The 12,647-nt window shown below is 39.0% G+C and overlaps 1 protein-coding gene across 7 annotated transcripts in view; it reads left to right on the forward strand.

Annotated features, from left to right (window-relative positions):
- CLOCK (clock circadian regulator) overlaps window positions 1-12,455 on the forward strand; it is a 39,465-nt gene extending 27,010 nt beyond the window's left edge. For all 7 annotated transcript variants that reach the window (XM_081020486.1, XM_081020488.1, XM_081020489.1 and 4 more), the window contains 7 exons: window positions 167-267; window positions 1,315-1,404; window positions 1,818-1,976; window positions 2,819-3,025; window positions 4,830-5,035; window positions 5,344-5,710; window positions 6,947-12,455. In XM_081020486.1, coding sequence (XP_080876612.1) covers window positions 167-267; window positions 1,315-1,404; window positions 1,818-1,976; window positions 2,819-3,025; window positions 4,830-5,035; window positions 5,344-5,710; window positions 6,947-7,147 — 1,331 coding nt within the window. In that variant the 3' untranslated portion in view covers window positions 7,148-12,455. The remainder of the gene's footprint in view (window positions 1-166; window positions 268-1,314; window positions 1,405-1,817; window positions 1,977-2,818; window positions 3,026-4,829; window positions 5,036-5,343; window positions 5,711-6,946) is intronic.
- The last annotated feature ends 192 nt before the right edge of the window (window positions 12,456-12,647 follow it).

Genomic DNA, 12,647 nt, shown 5'->3' on the forward strand with positions numbered 1-12,647 from the left:
TCTCAATTTTTACCTAACCAATTGGAATAAAGGCTGTTTTGAATATGCAGTGCTATCATTTTATTGTGATGAACTATTCACTTGCCTAAGTATATCTGGGCAAACTCAGAATGCTGATGATGAATAAAAGTATCCCTCTTCAATTTTATATTTGCTGGGACATCAGCAACGCCAACAAAGATGACAATGGATACTAGCACTCCTCCAAGGCAAAATTTATCCACTCTTGAAAAGTCTGCACAAAGGAGGGCATCGCTTGGTAATCAGGTAATTCTTCAGAAAATAGCAACTCATATTTATCTGTTAAGGCTTGTGAACGTTACATTTTTTTGCTTAAAATACAAACAATACATTAAATAAATAAATGCTTTCAGTTAGTCACCTAGTTTGGAAACATCCTTTTTAAAGCTTTCAGTTGACTGCTTGAGAATGTCACTGTCCTGAATGTGTCCACCATGTGCACAGTTCTACGCTCAAGCAGTCAGCTGAGAGCTTTTCATTAAGTGTCATCTGCCTTTTTAAAAATAATGGAGATTTTTGCTATGAATCTGAATAGAAATTAGCTTTCAAATAGTGTGCATGAGCAGAACAGTCTTCCCCTTCATCTCCAGTTTACCCCCAAAATCTGCTCCAGAGGTTATGTATTATGGATTGTATTCAGTAATGCACCAGTGTCATTCCACTGTATCAACAGAACACCCATTTCCTCACATCCTTGTGTGCCCCACAAATATGCTTCAGAAGGTCCCCCATCCCTCCGGAACTGATTTTAAGGGTGCAAGGAGGTCCTAAAGGGGAAGAGGAAACTCTGCTGCATACACAGAACTCTCTTGTATCACCAGAGCTGCAGCTTTGGATACGTCCTCTATGTGTTTGTAAAATTTGTGTCCTTTTAAAGTACTGCTGTGTTTCATGCCTTTTGTATAAAATGTAAGCATTAGCTCAGTGGATGTGTTTGGAAATGCTTACAAAGTCTACTTGTTCCACAAAAACAAAAGAGAATAACACTTTGAGGCTTCTGCTGTAGATTGTTAATCTTTGTCTTCCTGTTTGGGGTGTATAACACTTGTATTTGGCTTTTTATATGTGTGTATTTTCATGTGGGCAAATCAAAGTTAAAAAATGGAAATCAGCAAGTGATGTAAGGTGGTCCAAACTCTTTCTAGCTACCCCGTTTCTTCTCAGGTGGTTAGGGAAGAAAGGAAGATTACATTTGGGCTTGTCATTTTAAAACCTCCTCCTCTATTCTGTCTGCCTCCAAAATACATATTTGATTTGATAATTATGGTATGTATATTTCTTTTTAAATCCTAGTCTTTAAATTCACAATCTATTGGGCAACCTTTAGCACAGCCAATGATGTCCCAGCCTGCATCTTTACAGATTCAGCAAGGCATGTCTCAGGTACTAATTAAATCTGAATGTGTATCAAAGCAGTTAATTTGTATTAAAGCAAGTAATTACATTTTGATCCTTTAATGGATCTTCGTTTGATCTAGAATTCAGTTCTTGAATTTGGGTGCATTGGAAGTAGTGTCCCCTGCTATTAACAGGTCCCATTGCCTGACTTTTGGTTCAGCAGGTCCTGTTTCCTCTTTGTCTAAGATTTCTCTAAATTGGTCAGCATCCTCAGTACTTTTTTAAAAAAGTCTTCTTTGTCAGAAATGTCAATTTATGACTTTAAGCTAAATACAGATAATTACTTCCATATGCACAGGATTGATAGATTTTTTTTGTAGTGGTTAATTACTTTTCCTATGGTATGTTTGCTACTGATTCAAATCTTTCTTGCGTTTTTCTTAAATGTTGCCCTGTAGCCTATGCTTCAGTTTTCTGCTCAGTTAGGAGCTATGCAGCACTTAAAGGACCAATTGGAGCAAAGAACACGAATGATAGAAGCAAACATTCATCGGCAACAAGAAGAACTGCGTAAGATTCAGGAACAACTCCAAATGGTCCATGGGCAAGGACTTCAGGTTGGTTAAAGCTGATCAGATACTGACATAGCTAGTGATTCTACACTTAAAATCTCTCTCTCTCTCGTGTGTGTGTGTGTATTTGTATGTGTGATGTACAGATTAACACTGATGTTTTGCGTGCTGGAATAAAAAATTATTGATAAAAGACACCTTCATTATTATTAATAATAAAAAAGTTGTCTAGTAGCACCTAATATACCAACTAAGTTTGTTCTGGCATAAGCTTTTGTGTGTACGCACTCTTCTTCAGATACCATTATAACTTCATTATTAAGTTATTAATTCAGGAGATTTGTACTTTGCATTTCAACTGAAGTTCTTAACGGAGCTTACAACATTAAGAAAATACAATGAGTATATTTTTATTAGCTGGTTCTATAGATAAAATATTTCCTGCAAAAGCATATCTTTAATGTTATAGAACTTAATTTGATCAGCCATTCGCTGGAATCCTAGATGTTCATATCAGTTACTAATAAGGGCCATGTGATATAACTGCAAGTTCTGCCACTAGTAAAATAAAATACAAATACAGGTTACAGTAGTTTAGTTGTAGGTAGGGTTTCCCCCTTTACCAGATTAACAGTATAATCTTATGCATGCTTACTCAGAAATAAGACTTGCTGAATTCAATTTTATTACTCCCAGGTAAGTGAGTATAGAATTCAGTCTAAGCCTCATATGCCCATTAGAACACTATTATTAGACAAAATAATAGTGTATATAATTTTCACCTCTAAGATAGGGAATTCATTGACCTTTAAACAAACAATGGTTTATGTGTTCTGAATGCTCACTAGTATTTTAAGCACTGGCATGTATTCTTTTTCTTCTGAAAGATGTTCTTGCAGCAGTCAACTCCTGGATTAAACTTTGGCTCTGTTCAGCTGACTCCTGGAAACCCATCAAATATTCAGCAGATTACACCAATAAATATGCAAGGTCAAGTTGTTCAAACTAATCAAATCCAAGGTGGCATGAACACTGGGCATATTGGTGCTCAACACATGATACAGCAACAGCCTTTGCAAAGTACTACCCAACAGGTAATGCCACACTTGAAGATAATATTTAGTTATGTGCCATTGTTTCTTAAATGCAGCCTTTGTATCTTTATGTTGCTATGAGAGAGTGCTCCTTTAGTAGATGTTATTTATTCTTCAAGCACTCACTTCTCCTAGCCTAGCCTTTGAGGGTAGGGAAGGGCTTAGAGTCAGGAAAGTGTGACTCATATGTCAAAGCCAACCTTAGGAAGTATATTGGTGGATTGAGTGGGTTGTTGCAAAAAAAAACAACCCTGTCCCACACTTTGTTTAATATAGGAAAGAAGCAAGACGTGACTGGGCTAGGAAGCTAGACCGTGACAACCCAGGAAGCTAGAGAGTTCAGATTATTGGTGGATCATTTTTTTGGCCATTCATAAGTGAACAATTTGTCATTGCACAAATGAAGATAGGAAGGAAATGAATGTTGAAGGGCAAACAGAATTTGCCGAGCTGTTGCCATGGTGCAAGGATTAATAGACAAATCAACATTTCCTTTTGTTGCACATAGTGCCATCTAGTGGGTGTAAAAATAAGTTGCACCAGGAGGAAGAAGTGTCTCTCCCTAGCCCTATTTTTTCTCTTTTTGGGAAGCTGTTTCTGCCTCTATAGACAGCAATTCAGGAAGATATTTCGGCTGTGACAACCAAAATATCGGTAGACCTGATTTTTCAGAAATGGCTGAAGCATTAATTACTTAACTGGAAAAAAACCCCATCCACTCTATTAATCATGGCCTTTAAACAAATTCTAATTGGAACTGTTCCTTGTCTAAAGTGTGTTCAGTTGTAAATTCCAATCAACTTTGTCAATGGTAAGCTTCCCTAGCATAATAATTAGGCCGAAACAAAGTGAACCACGTAACTGACAGCTCGCATCCTGATTTTGATAATTGTGGGCTATCTTTTTCACTTCAAACCATGCATTTAAGATTCCTTTGTCTTGTCTGTGCATGCACATCTGTGTATGCCTACCCATTTGACTTCCTGATTGGCTGCCTGCCTGTGTTTAAGAGACAGCGGGCGTTGGGTGGCACGGGCACACACTTCGACCACACCCACCACTGGCATCTACTGGCACAACCAGTGCCGCCCTTGGGCTGAAAAGGGTTTGGCATGCCTGCTTTAAAAAGAAGACAAATGGGATGATTTCAAAATACCCCATGCATTGCAATTACTACATTGAAAGGAAGGCCATTCAGTCATTACATACTGTAAGATGTATCTTTTGTGAAATTTCAAACTACCTAGAATATCATTAAATTATTTTAAAAAAACATATTCTCCATTTTAAAAAAGGAAAACGTCTTCCACTTTAACATTGGTACCTTTAGTTTCCAGTCAGGATGGTGAATCATTACAGCCTGAGGGGAGAGAGTGGATGATTTCTAGTTCTCTCGTTGCATCCTTTGAACAAACTCAAACCCTCTTTCCCAGAAAGTATTCCTTATGGTGACCCCTTACTCCTTAATAAAAACTTCCTTTGGCTGGTAAGAAGGTAAGGAGATATTTGAGCAGGGTGTCATTTCACCTTTTTCTGGTCCCTGCACCTTCACAGGCCACAGCTCATTTATGGTCAGTGATTTCAAATACAAGGCTTGTGTTTTCTAGAGAGCTAATATAATATAGATAACGCACCACTACAAAATGCCCCCCAAACTAGATGACATACAATTAGCAGAAGCATTAAAAAAACCCAAAAACCAGGCTGCTCAGCAATCTGCAGTTTCTTGCAGTTTGGTGGGGTTGCCTTAAATCTGTTCCGTCATGCAAAATAATCTCATTGACAACCTGTTTTCTTTGTGCAGCATAATCAACAAAATATTCTCAGTGGGCACAGTCAGCAGACTTCTCTTTCTACGCCATCTCAGAGCACACTGTCAGCCCCCTTGTATAACACTATGGTGATTTCCCAGCCGGCTACAGGGAACATGGTCCATATCCCTTCTAATTTGCCACCAAGTAATAACCAGAATGCTGCTATTACCACATTTACCCAAGACAGACAAATCAGGTAAGTGTTAAGAGAGACAAGTGAGGCTTGCTACACTTGCTGCTGTGTAGAATGCTCCTGTTCAGTGTTCCAGCCAGCCATGCCTGCCTTCAGGCTACTCCACACTTGATGTGTTGCCCATAAAGCTGTTAAGCAAATAAAATTAGTCTGGGCACTGATGGAGAGAGGATGCTGGACTAGAGGGACTCTTGGGTTGCTGTTAGGTGTTAAATGAGATTGAAAGTACAGAAAGCACCCATCAAGCTAATTTGTGGGGTGTTGGTTAAGACTACCTGAGACAGACAACAGATCTTTCTTTTCTTTCACAGATTTCCGCAGGGACAGCAGCTTGTAACAAAGCTAGTCACTGCCCCTGTAGCTTGCGGAGCAGTTATGGTACCAAGTACTATGTTTATGGGACAGGTGGTGACTGCTTATCCTACTTTTGCTGCACAACAGCAGCAGCCACAGACGTTATCAATAACACAGCAGCAGCAGGAGCAGCAGCAGCAGCAACAACAACAACAACAGCAGCAGCAGCAACAGCAGCAGCAGCAGCAGCAGCAGCAGCAGCAGCAACAACAACAACAGCAGCAGCAGCAGCAACAACAACAGCAACAGCAGCAGCAGCAGCTCACTGCAGTTCAGCAACCTGCTCAAACTCCGCTGACCCAGCACCCACAACAGTTCTTGCAGGTAAAGCCACATGTTCATTCATACATTCGACAAGCTGGCCGTATAGGACAATGCAACTTAATGAACCTATACTGAAAGGTGTTCTTCTGTAGATAGTTGATGCTATACATGTTGGGCTTTTGGAAAACACATAATTCCCTGCAGCAATGCAGGGAAGATAATATTAATTGTAAAAAATGCCAGCCTCTGTCCTAGAAAATGTGGGTTTTTAAGTCAGGCCTGGAGGGGGGGCATCCTGAATTCAGGTAAGGGTAGGGGAGAAGAGGAAATAGGTGCATTGCACTCAAAAAAGTTTTCCCACATGGCTTGCTTCAAAAAAGGGAATCAAATGGAAATGCCTCCTTTGAAAGTCCTTCTTCAAACTTCCTATACATCATTTATGGTAAGAGCTGTTTGTTTGGAAGGCTATATTTACTTCATAGCTTGTGCCAGGTATACAAGAGAACTTTATGTCTGCATACCAGATGGTCTTGGTTGGCAAGAGCCAAGGAGAAGTTTGTCTGTCTGTCTGTCTGTCTGTCTGTCTATCTATGGGATAGGAATCAAAAAGAAAAGGCACAAATAATGTTTTATTGAAAAAACTATAGTATTGTTTTTCAGCTGAGGGAGGGGAGATTTTAAAACCAGTTTGTGACATGGTCTGGATGTCATCTGTTTTAAGTGCCAATGGTAGGAGTTGGAAGCCAATGGCCACATTTGCACAAAACAATAAACCAGATTATTTTTCTGTTTGCCTGTTTTTAAATTTGTGTGTGTGTGTGTATGTGTTAAAAGCAGTCTGTATTGAGTGATGGAAATCAAGGACGTTGAGAGGGAATAAGTGGGAAATAGGACCAAACTGCTTATATGTTCACCGTTCTTTTTCTCTGTGGACAGAAGAATGTCATCATAAGAACAGTAAAGACCCCTGTCAAATAACATAGTACAGTCGTACCTTGGTTTTCAAACAGCTTAGTTCTCGAACGTTTTGGCTCCCGAATGCCGCAAACCCGGAAGTGAGTGTTCTGGTTTGCAAATGTTCTTTTGGAACCTGAACTTCCAATGTGGGTTCCACAACTTCTGATTGGCTGCAGGAGCTTCCTGCAGCCAATTGGAAGCCGCTCCTTGGTTTCTGAACATTTTGGAAGTCGAATGGACTTCTGGAACAGATTCCGTTTGACTTCCGAGGTACGACTGTAGAGTATACCAGTTACTCTCATGAGATAGGTGCCTTAATTCTCTTATTTGTGTATTTAGACCTCCAGGTTGCTTCATGGAAATCAGTCAACTCAGCTTATTCTCTCTGCTGCTTTTCCACTACAACAAAGCACTTTTACCCAGTCACACCACCAGCAGCATCAGTCGCAACAGCAGCAGCAGCAGCAGCACCAACAGCAACAAATTTCACGACACAGAACTGACAGCATGACAGAGGTTTCCAAAATTCAGCCGCGGTAGCATGGAGGCTCTTGCTTCCAGGAGCAATGCAGAGGGGTAGCTGCTCCGTTAACAGTTGCCCTGGTGTTAGAGAAAGAAGCCTACAGACTTTGTGAAGTACAGTACTGAATATTCTTCTAACCGCTTGGAATGTGTGTGCTGAGGAAAACAAAGCAAAATGCTGTTGGAGGTATATTAGGTATAAATCTGCAAAAAAAATGACGGGGACAGGGACATGGCTGCCTTTGAGAGGAACCTAGTTACTCTGGTTTCTGTGTTTTGTTTTTCCTTCAAAGGCATGCACTGCCATCAGTTAACTTGTCCAGATCAAGTCTCAAAATGTTCAGTGGACTAAATAGGGCACTTAAATATCTTGATGTTTTTAGCAATTTTCTCAGATTAAGTGTTACAATGGACATGCTGTCATGACAGCAGTTGGGTTTTGTTTTTTTTTAATTGTTTGCCTGCAATTATGCTCCAAAAGGAAGTTAATTTTTTCACATTTTGGGACAGTAAATATTTTCAAAATATTGTGTGGAATCAGTCTTCATTGTACAGATACTGTAAAATACTATGTATATGTCTGGATAAAAGGTGAGAGAGCAGAATATTTTATATGATGCATGAAACTGTTTTGAATATGTTTCCCCCCTACATTTTCACACAATGCTCAGATTACTATTTTCATCCGTTTATACTTGTTTGTCTTCTACATCATGCTCCATCATTTATTCTCACCTGTATTGTGGGCACAAGTCTTCTGTTTGTGCTTTATGTCTGATTGTCGGAGTTAGTTCAATGAGGTAATATAGTGTGCTGGTTTGTGGAAGTTTTGCAGTTAAATTATTGATGAAACTCTTTGAACTTGTGGGGGGTTCAAGGCATTAAGATTCTTATATATCATTTGTCATTTCATAAATACTCAAATTTTTTTCTTTGGGGAAAAAATAGGAATTTGCACTGCTCTATTGTGGATGGTTTGGAATTTTACTCCCCCAAAGCTATCTTTTGATATAATACATAGTTGGAAATATTTATGTAAAAAAAAATAAGGTTTAAAAATATGAAAGTAATTTTCAAGAATGTCTCAAATATAGGAGTAATTTGCACAGAAAAATATATTTGAATTTAATAATTGTAGGCACTTTTTAACCTCTGTGGTGAGAAATACAACTTCTCAGAATTTGTTGGAATCTTTTTATTCTTCTTTGAACATTTTGACCTTCATTTAATCAGAAATGATTCAGGGTCATTTGAAAAAACAAAAACAAAAAACCCCCATAGTGCCTTGATTTTGATTCAGGTGATAGTGTTAAACATCTCTAATTACATTATATGGAATTTGTGACCATTTTTGAAGTCTTAGTACATTGTTAACAAAGCATCCTTCATAGCTGTTTCTCCACTGTATTTGTGTATATATATATAGAGAGAGAGAATAATACAAATTGGGGTATGAAGTTCTGAATTTTTGGCACACCCCTTTTTAACCATACATCATGTAATGACTTACTTTTGAAGTATTCGTTTACCAAGAAATTAAGTTCTTTTAAATGATAGCAAAACAGAATTGCATAGTAATCAAGTATAATCACTTTGTAAGGTGGCTCAAATTCAAATTTACTGAAATTTAATGGGAAAATAGATTAAAGATCATGAGGGCCACAGCTTCCAAAAGGGATATTGATGCACTAAGACTTCAGATGGCAAGTTCACTTAATAAAGTTAATAAAAAGATTCAACTGAAATTCTGTACAGTTTTAAAAGTAAACACTGAGTAGATTTTATGGTACTAGGTTTAAAATCCACATCTGCAGAGCAAAATATGTTTTTAATACAAAGATAGATTGGTTAGTTCAAAGAAGAAGAATCTGATTGTAATGAAGGAATATCAGAGTCAAGAAAGATGGAGTATTATAGAGGAGCTTTATTAATGTAACCAAAGTATGGCGAGATGCTAAGAATGTAACGCTGGGTTAGCAAAGCCAACACCATAGTAGCAAATGATAGCAGAATTTTATCTTTGAAACTAACTCTTAAAGAGTCGTTTTCATTGCCATAGTCTTGCATGATCCTCCCGTGACACACCACAATCAGTAGTCTAACAGTAGAACCATAATATCAGGAGTCAAAGTTTTAAGAAATAAAGAACCAAAGAATTGGACTAGTTTCTGTTCCCTCTTGGCAGCGACTGGAAACCAGTAGGTCACTTGTCTAGGAAATCTCCTAGCTATATTCTTTAAAGGGACTTTATGGCATTCCCTAAACTAGTCTCAAAGAAATGCACATTGTGGGAAAGTAGTCGCATTAACTTAATTGCAGATAGCTTTTGTCTTGCCATACCAGTGCTGCTTGTAATTCCAAATTAGGCTGTGTTGATCAAAGGTCCATGCTTTAATGGCATTGTTTTAGTGAATAGGCATCCTCTTGGGCTTTAAGCTATTTACAACAGAAACAACAATAATAGCAGTGAATGAGAAAATCAGGGGAGCTTTCATTGTGCTCACAGAACAGGACAGCAAGGCTTTTGTATATGGAGCTACTGGGAGTGCAGAGCATAATCACTGGACTTTTTTATTTGATACCAACCTCTTTTTGACTGTTCCTTGGGGGGAAATGCCGCTCGTGGTAGAAGTGAAGTTTCTGTAATGAGACTTCCGGGAGGTTGCTGTGAAAGTTAGATAGCGGAGAAATGGCGAGAAACTAGAAACCGATGGCTAAAGTTTTAAGAAACAGGACTTAACGACCACACCTTGGGCAGTCTTAACTGAAAGAGGCCAGAAACAAAAACCTTGAGGGGAAGGATTTCTTTCAGCCGTGATGCTTTTTCTCTGGTGTTGCTGGTTACTCAGAAATGTTCGATATCATTTCCCACTTACCGTATTTTTTGCTCACTTTTTCCCTCCTAAAAAGTAAGGGGAAATGTGTGTGCGTCTTATGGAGCGAATGCAGGCTGCGCAGCTATCCCAGAAGCCAGAACAGCAAGAGGGATTGCTGCTCTCACTGCGCAGCGATCCCTCTTGCTGTTCTGGCTTCTGAGATTCAGAATATTTTTTTTCTTGTTTTCCTCCTCCAAAAACTAGGTGCGCCTTGTGGTCTGGTGCGTCTTAATAGAGCGAAAAATACGGTAAATAACGGGGAGATGGCTTGTGCTAATGCTGCTTTCTAATGGCTGGTCTTAGCCCAGTAGTTGCTGTCGGACTGAGTACTCTGCCATCTTGAATTCAATGTGGCCAAATGTCTCAGCTTGGGAAGAAAGGGTGGGTGGGCATGGGGACTGGTAAGTGAATGTTGTGCTAATGAAATAGCACTAACACAACCACACCGTAACCAGCACTTAAGTATGACAGAGTGCTGCTGAAAAAGAGAAAATGCAGTTTAGGGTTGCTTACATTGGGGGAGGGGGCAAGGGAAGACGATTTAAAAATGGGTCTCTAGAGGGAATTGTATAAATATTTTTATATTATATTTAATATATATACTATATTTGTACACATATTAAAAGATTATAGTCTGAGCTCTCCATATGCCTTCCATTACTTTTACCTAGAAGTTTACTGGCTGGGGCTGGGGCTCCAGTGTATCACAAAACTTCTGCAGGCTGCTTGCCTGCTGCCAACTGACAACAAAAAATGACCCAACAACCAGATTAACAAGTACAAAGCTGTTGGTCATCCTAATTCAGTTAGATGCTTAAGGCCATATATGATCAGTAAGCCCCTGGGGTTCCCAATAGGAAGGGTAACAACAGTTTTGAGCAGGGGGAGGAATGTTGTCACTGGCCTTTGCACTGTTCTGGCCGAGAGCAGCCCCGAAGTGTGTTTATGTTGTTGGACCTTGAAAGACCGGCAAGTCAAATCTGTTTGTTTGTTTCTCTGAAGTGCCATGCTCTTATCCTCTCCAAGGTGGGTCGCCCTTGTTTCATACTTGAGTATCCTATTGAATTAGGGTAGAAAGATGTGTGCAGATGAAAGCACTTTATTGAGGGGGGTGGGGGGCCTCATTCGGAATACAGTTTATTATTTTTAGGCAATGGAACTGTTCACAATGGGGGGGGGGTGTCCAAAGGAATCGGAATGTAGACTATTGTCAAAAAGAGGCATTGCTGGAAAATGTTTCTCAATATGGGGATCCTTTGAGACTCTGAACACAAGCTTATGCAGGCATCTGATACTGGATGGTTTTGTGGGAAACGGATAAATCTACACACTTAAGCTCTTTGAAGAGCTGTTTTTTTTTAAAAAAAATAATGTTGCACAATTGTCGGAGAGATATCAACAGGAGGCTTGTTAGAGCCTTTAAAATGATTCTAAGTGGTCCTTAGGATTAAAATGTGTAGAGGGTTTACAGATGTGGCCTTCAGTAGACTGCTTCAGTCACAATTATAGAATAGTTTGTATTTTTAGAGAGAACAGGTTTTTTTGTGTGTGGGCTTTATTTTTTTAACGTTATGGTGTCATGTGCTGTCTGCATGTGTGTCAAACGCATAAATCGTCTCCATTGGAAATTTCTTGCTGAAACATTGTATGTGGTGGGAAGAGCGGCTTGGCAGGAGCAGCTTGGATTTCAAAGGGAGGAAAAGTTTTTATTTTTCTTTCCTTTCTCCCCCTTACCAGTAAAAAGCATTGGAGACATTTTTTAGTGAACCGAAGTATATAGAGATGTCTGAAAATGAATGTTGATTGGCTCATAAATAAATGAGGCAAGCGTCGAAATAAGATTTTTTAAAATTTAATTTGGTTGTTTATGAAACTGGGTAGTTTATTTGTCAATATATATTTTTTTAACACTACATTCCTCTGTCTTTTAATAAACAAGTACTTTACAGTCAGTGTTGCTATGCTTCATGCTTTTTCATCTGCATGGGTGTTGCCAGCAGCATGATAGGCTATATTGCTTAAAGATATTGTATCTACCAGTAATACACACAAGCAAAACAAAACACTGTGTATGAACAAAATACTGTGTTGCCTGATCTACAGATCCCAGCTCTGACCGAGAGGTGCTGCACTAGTAGACAATCAAAATCTAGGGAAGACTTTGGGAGGGGGAAGGGATGTTCTTAAAGATACAGCTGCTTTGAAAGTGTTTTTTATTCTTAAAAGGAGTATTTATTTTTAAAATTGTCTAATTGGATACTTTTCAGTGTTGATTTCACATTGTCTTGGTTTTGCATTAAAAAAAAATGGCATTAGATTTGTATATGTAGAACAACCTGTGCAATTTTCATGATCTAACTTCAGGAAAATGTAGATATGGTTCCCTAGTGTTCATGTGACCATTACCAAGTGTCAGTTTTTAACTGAATAAATATAACATTTGAAATTTCTGCTTCTTGTAGCCTTAAGGTCCTGGTTTGAATTCATTTCTATGTCTTGGCTGCTGCTTTGTTGGTATTGTTCCATCTGGCGCTACTTTCCCTCAGTAACTGTAGCTCCAAATAAGGACCGATGTCAGGAGTGGGGTACAAGAGGCATCAAATACCGTGGGTTTGGTGATTCTGTACCTTCAGTGAATCTAC

The sequence above is a fragment of the Podarcis pityusensis genome (genome assembly GCF_964106645.2).
Source record: "Podarcis pityusensis genome assembly, chromosome: 9".
In the NCBI taxonomy this organism is placed as follows: domain Eukaryota; kingdom Metazoa; phylum Chordata; class Lepidosauria; order Squamata; family Lacertidae; genus Podarcis; species Podarcis pityusensis.